The sequence below is a fragment of the Danio rerio genome, chromosome 10, assembly GCF_049306965.1.
Source record: "Danio rerio strain Tuebingen ecotype United States chromosome 10, GRCz12tu, whole genome shotgun sequence".
NCBI classification, from domain to species: Eukaryota; Metazoa; Chordata; class Actinopteri; order Cypriniformes; family Danionidae; genus Danio; species Danio rerio.
Window position 1 is genome coordinate 937501 of NC_133185.1, and position 16435 is coordinate 953935.

The 16435-nt window shown below is 36.0% G+C and overlaps 2 protein-coding genes and 1 long non-coding RNA gene across 13 annotated transcripts in view; 1 reads left to right on the forward strand and 2 right to left on the reverse strand.

The window, feature by feature from the left end:
* The window catches only part of LOC141376280 (uncharacterized), a 2082-nt gene extending 107 nt beyond the window's left edge, over positions 1-1975 (forward strand). Inside the window, exons 1-3 of the long non-coding RNA XR_012386052.1 lie at positions 1-225; positions 363-617; positions 868-1975. The exon at positions 1-225 is cut by the window's left edge and continues 107 nt beyond it. This is a non-coding gene — a long non-coding RNA (uncharacterized lncRNA). The remainder of the gene's footprint in view (positions 226-362; positions 618-867) is intronic.
* rfx3 (regulatory factor X, 3 (influences HLA class II expression)) overlaps positions 1-12407 on the reverse strand; it is a 41780-nt gene extending 29373 nt beyond the window's left edge. For 2 of the 4 annotated variants that reach the window (XM_073914140.1, XM_073914139.1), the window contains exons 1-2: positions 12217-12346; positions 7547-7676 (exon numbers count right to left, since the gene is read on the reverse strand). In XM_073914140.1, coding sequence (XP_073770241.1) covers positions 7547-7607 — 61 coding nt within the window. In that variant the 5' untranslated portion in view covers positions 7608-7676; positions 12217-12346. 4 annotated transcript variants of the gene reach the window in all.
* A 2074-nt stretch (positions 12408-14481) lies between these two features.
* Positions 14482-16435, reverse strand: part of glis3 (GLIS family zinc finger 3) — a 47040-nt gene continuing 45086 nt past the window's right edge. For 4 of the 8 annotated variants that reach the window (XM_009305042.4, XM_021479193.3, XM_017357981.3 and 1 more), the window contains one exon: positions 14482-15632. In XM_009305042.4, the coding sequence (XP_009303317.1) occupies positions 15505-15632 (128 nt within the window). In that variant the 3' untranslated portion in view covers positions 14482-15504. The remainder of the gene's footprint in view (positions 15633-16435) is intronic. The other 4 variants (XM_073914141.1, XM_021479194.2, XR_012385968.1 and 1 more) reach the window with 3 other exon arrangements.

The following is a 16435-nucleotide window of genomic DNA, read 5'->3' on the forward strand; positions in this document are numbered from 1 at the left end:
AGAAATATCATTATAGCAACACTTAACAACAATAATTGGATATTTTCCCCAAATTGTGCAGTGCTAATTTATACCATTCTTTACTTTAGAAAAATCCACCAAGTGGTTTGACACTTGATTTATATTATTTAGTATATCTAAGCAATAAATAATGCACACTACACAAAAACAAGCACACAAAATCCAAGCCTTTGTTCCTCTCGAAAACTAAAATGGCTTTATAGCGTCATCTAGTGGCCAAACTTTCCACAGATGTCATTCATCATAACATTAGATCCTCCAACATCACTTATGTGTGTGTTTAATAACTTACAAAGGCACAATCATAACATAAATAAATATATATATTTCTCAATTTATAGTTTTATCGTAAGAAATATCCTTATCGCAACATAAATAGTGTATTTTTTCCAGTATTGTGCAGCGCTACTTTATATCATTCTTTAATTTTGTAAATCAGTGAGCAAGCGGTTCTTTTGATAGTCAGTTATATCGTAAGAAATATCATTATTGCAACACACATCAACAATCACATATTTTACACATACCAGGCAGCGCTACTTTACACCGTTCTTTGCTTTTGTAAAATCAACAAAGTAGTTCTTTTGACATTTGATGTGTATTTAGTATATGCAATAATTAGTGCACACTACGCAAAAACAAGCACACCACAGTTAAATATAGCCTTCGTTTCTCTCGAAAACTAAAATGGCTTCATAGCGCCATCTAGTGGCCAAACATTTCCACAGATATTAAGTCATAATTAGATGCTTACAGACATCCATCATCTTCACTTAGGCCTATTAAAGTGTTTATTGACTTGCAAAGGCACAATCATGACATAAATATCTTTTTTTCAATTTCTAGTTTTATCGTAAGAGATATCCTTATCGCAACATTAATCGCGTATTTTTTCCAGTATTGTGCAGCGCTCCTTTATACCGTTTTTTACTTTTGTAAATCAGTGAGCAAGCGGTTCTTTTAATAGCTAGTTATTTCGTAAGAAATATAATTATTGCAACGCTTAACAACAATCGCATATTTTTCCCATATCGTGCAGCGCTACTATCTACTGTTCTTTACTTTTGTAAATCAATGAGCAAGCGATTCTTTTGATAGCTAGTTATGTTGTGAGAAATATCGTTAACGCAACACTTAACAACAATAATCGCATATTTTTCCCATATCGTGCAGCACTACTATCTACCGTTCTTTACTTTTGTAAATCAACTAAGTGGTTCTTTTGGCACTTGATGTGTATTATTTAGTATATCTATGCACACATCTATAAAAATAGTATATCTATTTTTTTTAATTGCTAGTTAATCGTTATCACAACACTAATCGCATATTTTCCCAGTATGCTGCAGCGCTATTCCTTCTTTTAGTAAATGAGTGAGCAAGTGGTTCTTCTGGCACTTGATGTGTAAGTGTGCATGCGGAAGCAGCTGATGTATATTGTGTTGAAGCCCACCTGCTCCCTGTGGCACCTGTCTGACTGCAGCTCCTCATTCATGCGCTCCCCTGTGGGCCACTTAAACACAACTGCAGCCTCAAAGCCCAAGGGGAACAAAGGCCCAAGAGGAGGCCAACACTGGCTGTCTGTCTACCCCCACCGCCTGAACCTGCCCCGCTACAGAGACACGGGTCAAACGCGCTTTTCTCCACTCATGTCTATGTCCAGAAACAAACTACAGTTGACTTTCGGTGTGTTTTGCATGTGCGCCTATTAAAGTGTAAATGCAGAGTCCACAATCAACAAATAACTATTGCTTTAGAGCAGGGGTTCCCAAAGTTTTCAGCCCACGACCCCCAAAATTACAATGCCAGTGACTCACGAACCCTTATACCCTCTGAGGTGGTTATGAATATATAAACCTTGCACACAATGGTGCACACAAACTAATAGGTCCAAGTCTATTCATCATTTAATTTTGGAGAACATCACTCGGAGATCATCCTCCATGTTCAGTCTGTATTCATTTTTATTGTACGTGAGTGTTGTAAAGGTGTCAGAAGGTTTAACCTGGTGCTATAAATTTAATGTGCTGTCTCTTTAATATAACATACTCACCCCAGGGGTGGCAAAAAAATTTAAATATGGAAAGGCTGATGACTTTTTATTTGCATGTTGTTATTTTAATATAACTATTAACTAATATTTTCTTCTTCTGTGGGTTACGGATAAAATATTAAAATATGGTAATTCTAATGGTTTAATAAAATGAAATAAATTTTAGGAAATCACCCAGCGACCCCTCGTCATTGTTCTGCAACCCCCTGAGGGTTCCTGACCCCCACTATGGGAACCACTGCACTGTAAAACAAAATGCTGCGTTCCACACAAAAGATTTGTGTTAGGACAACATGAAGGAATTAGGTTAGCTTATTAGCTTTTTCACAAATTTAAGTGAATTAAATAGAAAACAATTATGTTTTATAAATATAAGTAGACTGGGCATATATATATATATATATATGCATTTCACTCATAAAATTATATATATATATATATATATATATATATATATATATATATATATATATATATATATATATATATATATATATATATATATATATATATAATTTCAGCATCAATAATGTTTTTAAATCTGAAATAGTCTCAGGGTCTGCAATGCTGACTTTATAAAAAGCTGTTGGGTCAAATTACCTAAAATAAGCGGAAACGACACATTTTTTGGGGTTTTTTAGGGACAACTTAATTATTTTGTTCAATCCACTTTAATTTGTAAAAACAATCAAGTTAACTTAATCAATTTGTGTCAGGATTGTGTGGAAGCCAGCGTTGTTTACAGTGTACGCTTAAATAATTACAAGCTGTTTGTTCAAACTACTTATTTAAAATAAGCTGAAGCAACACAATTCTTGAGTTTTTTTTTAAGCAACTTAACTGTTTTATCTTCAATCAACTTAAATGTGTATATTAAGCTAACTTATTCCTTCATGTTGTTCCAACACAAACTGTGTGGAATCCAGCATTTTCTATAGTGTATTACAGAGTGATTATAATAACATTTCAGAATGCATTTCATTAGTAGAGTCATCACAAAGTTATACAGTAATAAGAACAGAGTCAAAGATTTTTATTTGGATGTGTTTTTGAGACGTATCATATCTAGGCATGGGCCGGTGTTAGATTCTGGCGATATGATAACCTTGGATAAAAAAATGACAGTTTGACAGAATTGTGATCACTGATCTAAAATATGTTCTTTTTAAATGTCTGGGTAGAAAACAAAAGCTTTGAACACAAGATATTTTATTTTGAGAAACATTTAGAATATTTTGCAGCAGTAAATACGTCAGGCTGAATAATTAAAGTCAATGATTTTTATCCCTCTCTCTTTAGTTATAATCCCTCTTTATTAGTTTCAAAAACACAAACTTCTTTACAATTTAAAGCTGCATATTTGGAGATCTTTTCTGCTGGAGAGGCATATACCGTATGAACTGTACAGCAGAAAATGTTGGCGTTCAGAAAACATTCACTCATCCAAACCGCGGTATACTTTAAAAACGGTTATCATCCCATGCCTAATCATATCATACATTTTTATATGAAGCCATATCATCAACAGCTATTTTCAAGACGAAAACATTTCATTAATAGATATACAACTAAAAAACACATACAAAGGTAAATACGCTTTTTAACATTAATATTTAACATTTTTCCTGGTGACACTTCACTGGTGATCTCCTTGAATGAGTTCATTTTGTGTTTTTGAGACTCGTGTAAGATAAAGCCAATTTAAACCAAGAAATAATCAAGTTTGTAGCTTTACCAAAGACTAAAAAACTAAACTTTGAGGCAGTTAAAAAATCATTTATTTATGTAATGATCACACTAAAAAAACCTTAAAAGATATTTTGCTGAGCTAATTAAATTAAATTATAAATTATATATATATATATATAAATAAACATTTAGTCAACACTACGATTGACTGATAACTTATAATTATAGATTCTTATAAAAAATGGTGCATTTTCTCTCTCATCTCGCAGCATTATTGTTTATTTTCAGTTCTACAGTACGTTCACCTCTGGAGAGGCGGGGCTAAAGATAGTAAAGGCCTCATCTGATTGGTTAGATTTTCCAATACATGCACCACACAAATGCTTGGAACATGCAATAACTGATTGCACTTCTCTACGACATGGACAATGCACATACTATTATCGGGATAACCATAATTTCCCAATATATTGTGCAGCCCTACAATAGAGCACTTTTATTTCATATATCTGTGCTCTATCGTTATCATTCTTTCATTCTTCTTCGGTTTAGTCACTTATTGACCACTGAATTACCATTGTGTATTAAATGTGCTACATAAACTTGCCTTCCCTTATTTATAAGAGGTCGCCACAGCGGAATGAACTGCCAACTATTTCAGCATAAGTTTTACACAGCGGATGCCGTTCTAGCTGCACCCCAGTACTGGGAAACACCCGTACACACTCATTCACACACACTACGGCTAATTAGGTTAATTTAATTCCCCTATAGCACATGTGTTTGGACTGTGGGGGAAACCGGAGCACCCGGAGGAAACCCACGCCAACACGGGGAGAACATGCAAACTCCACACAGAAACACCAACTGACCCAGACAGGACTCGAACCAGTGACCTTCTTGCTGTGAGGCAACAGTTCTAACCACTGAGCCACTCTGCCATTCCTACTGTATTTATATATGCTTGGTATTTTCTATGCAGATACTCCACTACAAAATAACCCATATCAATGTAAAATTATAAACTATTTCTGAATAAAGTTATTCAATTCATCTGCAGAAATGACATACAAATTGCAATCTATACTGCTGATAAATGAATGCGTGAATTTTCCATTATCACGTCACATATGACATTTGATTTCCTTGTGCATCTTTGTTTGTAACTCTAAAATATTAGTATTTTGTTCTTTATTTTCCAATAAGCACATGACCGTGAGTGTGAAGCAGAAATCTCGCCAGTACGTAAAACAAAGACATCTGCAGCTGATGTATATTTAGCATTACTGGGGTGGTTTAGATGAGAAAAACATTCAAATAAAGCAAAAACAGGAGAGAGTGTCTTGATTAATCTTGATTAAAAAGAAGAAAAAAAAATCGTAGAAGCTCTGAAGATGTTTTTTTTCTTGTCTGAGCAGCATCCGCCCACACGCTTGTGAGCCGCGAGCCTCAATGGGTTTAGCTTGAAATGAAATGGATATGAATTATTTACTCAATCAGTATCTCTTAAAGCGATTGGAAAGGCAACAGGATACTGCGGACAGGTGGCGCGGCCTCGGCTCAACTCTACACCTGACTCTAGATAAGTGGTAACGTGAGCTGATAACTAGCGCTTTCTGACATCCTGTCCTCTCGGTTTGACCATTAACAGACTCGTGGGGGAAGGAAACGCGACAAGCTCTGGACCTGACAGAACACCTGGAAAGGCCTGGAAATAAAAACATAACAATAAGTATATTCGTATCTACAGTGACAAACAATAACGATCTATTTATTTTTAGATTATGCTTTGAATTTTTACAATACCCCCTTGAAATCAGCAGGTGTAGCAAGTCTGACCAGTGAATCCAGCTCATGTAATTAAAAATCGAATCAAACGGGGAATTTTAGCGATCGCAGTCAGTGTAGAGGGATAAAAACAACACACTATTTCCCCAGCAGGAAAACACGACGGCAAAACTACCACTGGATACATAAATGGTACTTTTGTTTATATTTAATAAATTAGCTTCCATGTTTTTTAGCTTTATTATTTTTCATACTATAAACAACTGTTTCCAACATAGTCATTAAATAACCTTTGATAAGAGGACTAAACATCACGCAGAGCTTCTCTACAGCTTTAAATTGTGCGAGTCCTTTCAATAGACTATTGTTATATCTGTGATTTTAACTCATAATGATGTGTAACGATTGTCTTTATTGCTATTTTTATAGTTATTACACTTTAACTTCACCAGCTGCACCAGCTCCAAACGTACAACAGTTTTTGAACCATAGAAAGGTCAAGTATATTAAGCTTCACTTTTAATCCCGTAGAATTCCATTCATGTGAATGCAAATGCAGACCGGAAACGTAAGCTTGTGCGACAAGTTTTGCATCTCACTGCGTTCCAAAGTTCAAGCTTGGTGAACTCTGACGTGTGAAATCACATCTTGTGATTGCATGAGATTAATAGAAGGTCAAAATGTGACCTCTATGAACAGAAATGTAAAACACGGAGCAGTCGCTCGCTTTATAAACGTCTAATCATATTTTAGCCCACTCCTTTACACAGAACCGTGCGACAGAATGTCGCATGCTCAAACTCTAGTGTGACCGCGGCTTTATATTGTATTTATTATAGCAGTGGTTCTCAAACTTTTTTCAACAAATATATCTCCAAGTATCACTATAGTGATGAGGCAGGTGAATACATATTATTAATAATATTCATTATTGTCAGCCACTTTAATCATTGTAAATAGTTTGAACATTAACACTGTACTGTGCTTATAGGTAAAAAAACTAAATAAAAAGTCAATGTTTAAAACGTGCTTTTAAAAATGGTAGGCTACTGTTCTTAAAGTGAAAAGAAAACTGCGGTACTTAGATGTAAAGTATTAACAGATATTAACCTATTCATTAACCTGTATATGTTGCTTAACCTCATAAATATAGTCATCATATTCATATATAAACCATTTCTGATCAATTTTTAAATATATTGCATGTTCACATGACCTATTTGTATATATTTGAAATCTGAACATTTAAATTTTTATATAGAACTTTTATTTTAAAATAAATTATTTGGAATTACATATTTAAATTTGATCTGTTTTAAAGTACGTTTGTCAGAGAAGTGTGTGATTACATGCATAATAACACTGCTTGACCAATTCATACGTGATTTATCCATTCATATGTGTGGAACTTCGGTGATTTGAGATCTTAAGTGGACTGTGGAGTTTGTGTTAACCGCACACAGACAGTGTGCACTGAAGTGTCAGCTCATTCATTCATTCATTCATTCTTTATTTATTTATTGCCATGCCAGTTACTAAGGCTATTTTCATGGCAAGTTCATTTCAGTAATTAACAAAAATCAACAGTAAAAAATAAATAATTGAATATACAGATTTTTCTGCTTAATACATGTTAAAAATTCTATGTGTCAGCTCAAAATAGCACACAAATAATGTTTGATACCTCTCTGAAAACCCTTTCAGGCTTATTGTGCTGTTTTGGTGACTGCCGCTTTAAATTCAAATTGTGCTCTCAGTCAGAGGGCGGAGCTACAAATGCATATGCCTCAGTGAGATGGGCACTAGTGGGCGGGGCTTTCCCCCTCAGATGACTGGTACATAAGGAGAATGTCCATATGTACCTTGTTTTCATCAAGTCTAATTATGACAAATACAATTTATACACATTTACTATTAGAGGCTGCTGGAGGTGTTAACACAGCAGTGTTTAAACCTGGTTTTTGCATAACAGATCCACTTAAACTTTCCCTAAACTTTTATTTCCACAGCATTGAGTGTGCACTTGTGATGGTTCAGCTGGATGGTGATCTCCCATGCTGCCTCACTGCACTGTGCACATGTCAGGTGTTCTCCAGCAGCTCACGGCACACACCTGTTCCTCGACCTGTAATGAAGACAACAGGGGAAGCGAGACGCTACTTCATCTCGCCGAGGACCATGATGCAACTGTGGGAAACCCTCAGCGATTTGTTCATGAGACTCGAGCTGTGCTTCAGAATATCTGGAGATAGGTCACATTTCTGCATCCAGCGCTGAGACGACAAACTAAAGCGGCTAGAATCGACATGTTCTGTCAGCTGTTACTGGGTTCGTTCACACAGAATGCGCTTTTCCTCTCCAACGCTCTATTCTTCTGTTGTTTTTCAATCTAAACATGCACTGGGTGTGCAGATGTGTGTGTGTGCTTGTGTCTTTTAAAGCATCACACATGTGAGCGCCACATTTAATAGTTGCCATGTCAAGCTGAAAGATCTTCAACTTTCACACTGAGTTAGGCATGGAATAAGATTCTGGTGGTTTGATAAAAATATCACGGTTTCCCAGTATTATGATCACTGCTCTAAAATATATATTCTTTGGTAGTGTCCGGGTACAAAACAACATTTTTTTCCCTCTTTGAACACAATATATATATTAATTTGAGAATTATTTTTGCAGATTTTGAAGCAGTAAACATTCATTCATTCATTCCTTTTCTTTTCAGCTGAGTCCCAAATTAATCAGGGGTCGCCACAGCGGAATGAACCGGATGCGCATCACAACCCAACACTGGAAAACACCCGTACACACTCTTCACACATACACTATGGCCAGTTTAGTTCATCAATTCCCCTAGAGCACATGCATTTGGAAACCAGAGCACCCAGAGGAAACTCACGCCAGCATGGGGAGAACATGCAAACTCCACACGGAAACACCAACTGATCCAGTAGGACTCAAACCAGCAACCTTCTTTTTGTAAGGCGATCGTGCTACCCACTGCACCACCGTGACACTCATTGACCTCTTCTGTCTTCATTAGTTTCAAAAACACTGATTTCTTTTCAAATTAAAACAGCATCTTGGGAGATCTTTTCTGCTGGAGATACTGTTGTCCTAAAATATGTATCTTACATATATCTTGACTTTACCAAATCGTTGGAAACCTTGAAAGCAGTTATCGGCCCATGCCTACACACAGCAGCTCATCGCTGTCAGGTCCACAGCAGAAGACCAATCAAAAGAGAGCGGAGGCGGGCAAGTGTTGCAAGCTTCTGTTTATAGTAGAAGGTTGGCATGACAACTGTTTTATTTACCGGTTTACATCATGTGGAGATGTTCACTGTGGCTTTGTCCAGATATCCAGAGCTCTATGATGTATCTTCATGTGCTTATCATAACATGACCACCGAACTCACCGCTGTTTACTGAGAGTAAACACAGACACAGGGATAATGGAGCGTTTTAAAGTCACGTCAGTCAGCTGGTTTGTCTATAAGCTGATATACGAGTGATGAACTGATGAATCGCGGCTTTAAAATGCTCCAGTGTCTCTGTGTCTGTGGTTACACCAGTGATTGTATATTATATGGACGACGCGACAGCGCCTTTTCCCATTGAACGCTTTGAAGGCAAAAAACGCCTCATGATGGGCACAAACTGTCGCAAAACATTGCTGAAATTGGAGCCTGGGCATGCGCAGAAGGACTGCCTGATGAAGCCAGAGGAGGAGCCGCGGAATCAAGCGTCCAACCAAACGCTTGTACATCAAATCAACCACACCCCTCCACTGAACTTCTCACTTGACCACCCGTATCTGCACTATAACAAAGGCTCGCTAATCTAAATATAAGCACTTACATTTAAAAACACGCGATAATATACGATTTCAAAACTGTGTGATGTAAGCTGTTATAATTTAATAAAGCAACGCATGCTGGACTGCAGAAATAAACCATCCTACATAAACTCTAGCCGGAGTTAGACTAAGCCATAAGCACTAAAAAACAATTCTCTTATAACAGGTTGTTGGTATTTGTTATCTTCATAGGGGTATAAATAACGTTAGTAAAATTTGAACACCGACATATAAACAACACATACATTATAGAAAGGTTTTATTTTTAACTAGCAATCAACAGGACACAAAATACAGCCTACACCAAAGACTTACCATGTGAGGAAAATCATGCATTTAAAAGATAAACACAGCAAGATTTCTGAATTTCAACAGGGTATTTACACATCCCTTATCCCTGCACTATATACAATAATCATCATCGTCAATTTCTACAATAAACTTTGCAGTATTAATACATCAACCGACGTCTATCAGCTGCTGAACATCGCTTCTATATCATTTTGCCTCTGTTTTCATTTGGTTCATGCCTTAATATCTGGCAAAGAGGAATTTACCTTCATTTTAATGTTTATTAGGAGTTTTCAAATAAAAAGCCATTGATACATGATGTATATGAATAATATATAACATTTTATTAAATATATATATATATATATATATATATATATATATATATATATATATATATATATATATATATATGTATATATATATATATATAATATATATATATATATATATATATATATATATATATGTATATATATATATATATATGTATATATATATATATATATATATATATATATGTATATATATATATATATGTATATATATATATATATATGTATATATATATATATATATGTATATATATATACATATATGTATATATATATATATATATATATATATATATATATATATATATATATATATATATATATATATATATATATATATATATATATATATATATATAGTTGAAGTCAGAATTATTAGCCCCCTTTTGATTTTTTTTCTTTTTTTAATATTTCCTAAATCATGTTTAACAGAGCAAGGAACAGTATATCTAATAATATATTTTTTTCCTTCTGGAGAATGTCTTATTTGTTTTATTTCTGCTAGTATAAAAGCGGTTTTAATTTTTTTAAAAACCAATTTTGGGACAAAATTATTAGCCCCTTTGAGAAATATTTTTATATTACAGAACAAACCATCGCTATACAATAACTTGCCTAATTACCCTAACCTGCCTAGTTCACTTTATTAACCCAGTGAAGCCTTTAAATGTCACTTTAAGCTGTATAGAAGTGTCTTGAAAAAATATGTAAATAAGTGTCTTGATATATATGTATGTATATACATATACACATATATATATATATGTTTCAGATTTTATATTAAAATGTCAAAGAAAAAGTATTGCATCCCAGTGATCAGCGAACAATATAGTAACACATACTGCACATGATTACGCTTAAATAACTGAGGGAAACAATTGAACACATGAGATTGAGGTAAAGTTGGTTTAATATTCGCATATTTGTTCATTTAACTGTCTCTATGTTGTTTGAATATTGTTTTATTTGAATAATTTGAATATTCAATCAGAATTAGCATGACGTCAAAACAACATCAACACTATCTAACTGACTGTAAACATGGTTGTACTTTGATAGTCTTCAGCTGCTAATATGATTTCCCTATTTAGAACTAGTAAACAAAACTCTTCTGAAATAATATTATTAAGCAGAATGTCTGAATATCCCAATATAAAACCAACTTTACCTCAATACACATCAGCTCTAGTGATAAGCAGCACAAAGCCCTGTGAGCAGATCAACTCCAGATGATGTGAACACAGCCTGCGCAGTGAAGCAGTGAGGATGCTGAGGGTGACACTAATGTGTGTCAGTGTGGCTTACTTGCTCTAGTCTAAATGAACCTGTCTGCATGTTATTTCACACAGCTGTGCAAATACTCGTCCTGATAATGAGCTGGGATGCTCACTAGTGTGTGTGTGTGTGATGCAGCTTACGTCTACCTTTATGCTCCCCATGTAGGCAGCACACTCGATTAGAGACAGGGCCAATAGCTTAGCAAGAGAGTAACTGCTGCTTTCTAACAATAGAACACACACAGATCATGCGTGTGTGAAGGGAACACAGCACACACGGGCACGTCACACACGCTACAGAGCCAAATAAACGACAATAAACACACACAGGTCTCTCGCCGAACACACAATCTGCTCATTTACAAACGAGCCCTCTGGCTAACCACAACGCAACACAAAGTCAGTTGAAATACCTCAAATATACACATTTAAACAACTGGAGTGTGTTTTACAAGCGAAGATACACACAAAACCTCGGTGTTTTTGCGTATGAACCCGGGAGTGTGTTGAAGAATCGCCTCATCGCTCGCGCTCATGATGCTAGCTAGCGTTAGCCGCTTAGCAACACCTGCTTCGTGAGAAGATGATGCTGCGCTTCCACTGAACACCCTCATCACCGCGTTTTCTGCGCACAGATCTCACAAACACACTCCAGCACGCGTTTATTCGCGAGCACACACTGCTCAGACTGCGGCAGACGCCGTTTCTCCTCAGCTTTGGGAAATGAAAGCCGACGAGAAGCGCAACATCTGGACGACGAGCCGCATCAATAGAAGCGGAGCGGAGCGTCAGAGAAAGAAGCGAGCCGAGCTCCACAACACACACACACACACACACTCATGTCACAGCGCAATCATCACACTCACACACACAGAGATCTGCAGATCGGATGGTCATATTCACCTGGATCGGTGTGAGGATGAGGATGAGGATGGTCGGAAGGTGGTGGTAAGGATGGAGCGGACAGGAGGAGGTTGTTGTTGTTATTGTTGGTGGGTTACAGTCGCCAGGACTACGGTGACTATGGCGCTGCAGCTCAGGGCAACGGTTGCTATAAAGCTCGCCGCGTACACCAACTTGACGCTGCGGAAAAAGGGCGGAGCTTACGCTAGTTGGCTTATAAAGCTCGATGCGCAACCGAACCTGACGCTGCGGGAAAGGGGCGGGACTCCCAGCTGTGGAGATACAACAGACAGCTCAACCGAACGAAAGAAGGCGGAGTCAGCGAGCATCTTCTATTTAATGTGCGGATTATATAAAGGATGTGTGGATGTTGAGGAGAGCTCGATGTCTTACTGTCGCGCAGAGTTTTACTGTAGAGCTCTTACAGCTCCTCCGACGGCAGAGTTCAGCCTGTTTCCAGAGGCAGTTTCAAAAAAGTGTGGAGAATTGCATATTTACAGACATGCTTCATCACATTACTCATTCAGTCATTCTCCTTCAGCTTATTCCCTTTATTCATCAGGGGTTGCCACAGCGGAATGAACCGCCGACTTATCCAGAATATGTTTTAGACAGCAGATGCCCTTCCAGCTGCAACCCAGTACTGGGAAACATCCATACACACTCAATAATTAAGTAATCAATTAATGTATTTATTTATTCATTCATGTATTTATTTATTTATTCAGTTATGTATTCATGTACTTATTCATTCATTCATGTATTTTTCATTCATTCATTCATGTAATAATTCATTCATTCATTCATTGATTCATTCATTCAGGTTTTTATTTATTCATTCAGTTATGTATTCATGTACTTATTCATTCATTCATGTATTTTTCATTCATTCATTCATTCATGTAATAATTTAATAACTTATTTATTTATTCATTCAGGTATTTATTTATTCATTCAGTTATGTATTCATGTACTTATTCATGTATTTTTTATTCATTCATTCATGTAATAATTTAATAATTCATTCATTCATTCATTAATTTATGTATTTATTCAATTATTCATTCATGTATTATTTTATTCATTCATTTATTTATTCATTCATTCATGTATTCATACATTCAAGTATTTATTTATTCATTCATTTATGTATTCATGTATTTATTCATTCATTCATGTATTTTTTTCACTCATTCATTCATTCATTCATGTATTTATTTGTATATTTAATCATTCATTCTTTCATGTAGATTCACTCATTTATTAATTTACGTATTTATTTATTCATTCATTTATTTATGTATTCCTTTATTTATTTATTCATTCATGTATTTATTTATTCATTCATTTATTTATTCATTCTCTCATTTATTTATTTATGTATTCATTTATTTATTCAGTAATTCATTTATATATTCATTTATTTATTTATTAATTCACATATTCCTTTATTCATTCATTCATGTATTTATTTATTTATTCATTCATTCATTTTTTTGGTTATCATCTGTATAAAAAGTATTAGATTGTACGTGTAGACTTTTTTGTTTAGTGCTAATAAAAAAACCTAAGAAATATATTTTACATATTTAATTGATAAACATTAACATATAATAAAATAAAAAATAAAATAAAAAACCGACAGACACAGGAGATGCTTTAGGAGAATAACTTTTTCATAAATAGTCATATTTTTGACTTGTTTTGAGGGGATGGCAATGCCTGATTTGTACTTAAACCCATCAAAGTTAAATGATGTCAATTGAGTGTATAAAACTCTTGGTAAGTAACACCAGTGAGATATTCCCACCAAGCCCTGTATTCATGCTTTCATTTCAGAATAAGGCGAAGCAGTGGCGCAGTAGGTAGTGCTGTCGCCTCACAGCAAAAAGGTCGCTGGGTCGGTTCAATCCTTGGCTCAGTTGGTGTTTCTGTGTGGAGTTTGCATGTTCTCCCTGCGTTCGCGTGGGTTTCCTCCGGGTGCTCCGGTTTCCCCCACAGTCCAAACACATGCAGTACAGGTGAATTGGGTAGGCTGAATTGTCCGTAGTGTGTGTGTTTGTGTGTGAATGAGTGTTTGTGGATGTTTCCCAGGGATGGGTTGTGGCTGGAAGGGCATCTGCTGCGTAAAAAATATGCAGAATAAGTTGGCGGTTCATTCCATTGTGGTGACCCTAGATTAATAAAGGGACTAAGCCGACAAGAATAAGAATGAATGAATGATTTCAGAATAACTACAGTTCGTGAAAGAGCTCAAAGCCAGAGTATTGTGTGTGCAGTGTTTAATAGTGTTGACACTGATGGAGGATTTGCACATTCATTCAGCTTTGAAAGACAGACTACTGTTAAATAAAAAGCTTTCAAATACATTTTCAATAGTCATATTTCCTTTTATAATGCCACATCGGGGCGGCACGGTGTCTCAGAGAATAACACTGTGGCCTTTCAGAAAGAAGGTCGCTGGTTCGAGTCCCGGCTGGGTCAGTTGGCATTTCAGTGTGAAGTTTACAGGGTTGCAGCTGGAAGGGCATCCGCTGTGTAAAACAAATGCTATAATAGTCGGCGGTTCATTCCACTGTGGTGACCCCTAATAAATAAAGCTGAAGGGAAATGAATGAATGTATGCTTTCCAAATAATCAATCTTTACAGCATAACTCTAGATTCGACAATAACAGGTTTCAGTAAATGAGTGTGATGTTTTATTAGCCTGCACTACAGTGTTATGGAGACACGGAACTGATCCAAACATCATCCAATAAAGCTTTGCAGTGCACAACTGTTGCTGTCAGTGATTTTGAAGGTTCTCACAATGAAGATAATTTACATGCACAGATGATTTCAGTAAATAAAACCTACACATGCTTTATGTACACATATTTACACATCATCAGTATGGCTTTCATCTCTAATAAGTGCATTTTGCTGTCACTGTTCATTCATAGCTTCGCTTATTTGTGATCTGTTTACATACAGAGGCTGGAAAATACTCAAATATCAAAGCCTGTGCGGTTATTATAAAGAGAGAGAGAGATGCATCAACAGGTTTATTAAAGGTTGTCTGTTTAAAATACACATTTATCCTGTGATAAGTGCTTTCTGTTGTTTGTTGGTGAGCTGTGTACAGTTAAAGACCAACACTGAGTATCTAACATCTCCCAAGTGCTGTTTAATGAAATGTAATATACATTCTTGTAGAAGCACTGGAAAGAAAACGCTTCCTGGTATTTGGACTGGAATCCAGACAGAAACTGTAGGTAAAGGCATTTTGCAGTGTGTGGCGGAGACGCTCAGCCTTCAGTGAACACACAGGAGATCCGGCTCGGACATCTCGGGATGTGAAGATAATTGTCCTCCGACACTGAGGGCTCCTGCTCTCCTATAAAGCCTTGAGGGCCGCTCTGGCAGTCCAGCACTGCTGTCATAAACACACACAGCATCCACAAGCATGAGAATATATGGCAGGCGTTCACAGTAGGCCTGTATGATTCAGTATTCTCTTGTTAAGTGTGACGACAGGCTAAGCGGCTTTCGGGTCCAAGCGCCTTATCAAACCATCAACTGGTAATAATAAATGTTTATGTATGTACAGTTGAAGTCTTAGCCCCCCTTTTAATTTTATTTCTTTATTAAATATTTCCCAAATGATGTTGAATAGGTTAAGGAAATGTTCACAGTATGTCTGATAATATTTGTTCTTCTGGAGAAAGTCTGATTTGTTTTATTTAGGCTAGAATAAAAGCAGTTTTTAATTGTTTTAAAGCCATGCTAAGGTCAATATTATTAGCCCCCTTAAGCTTTTTTCGATAGTCTCCAGATCAAACCATCATTATACAATAACTTGCCTAATTACCCTAACTTTACCCTAATTACCCTAGTGAAGCCTTTAAATGTCACTTTAAGCTGTATAGAAGTGTCTTGAAGAATATCTAGCCTAATATTATTTACTGTCATCATGACAAGAGTTGACAACAGAGAAGTTGAGAACAGAAGTTGGGGTAAAAAATAAACAGGGGGGTGAATAATTCAGGGGGGCTAATACTTCTGACTTCAACAGTATGTTTAATGTAATATATTCGAAAATCCCGATCGCAATATATGTGTCCATGCCAAATATCAGATGACCAGAACGTGATTATTTTTTAGAAATTGTTTAAATATTAGTGTGCGACAGGAGTTCTCAACATTTTCCACAGGGGGGCGCACTTTTTTTCTCTTATC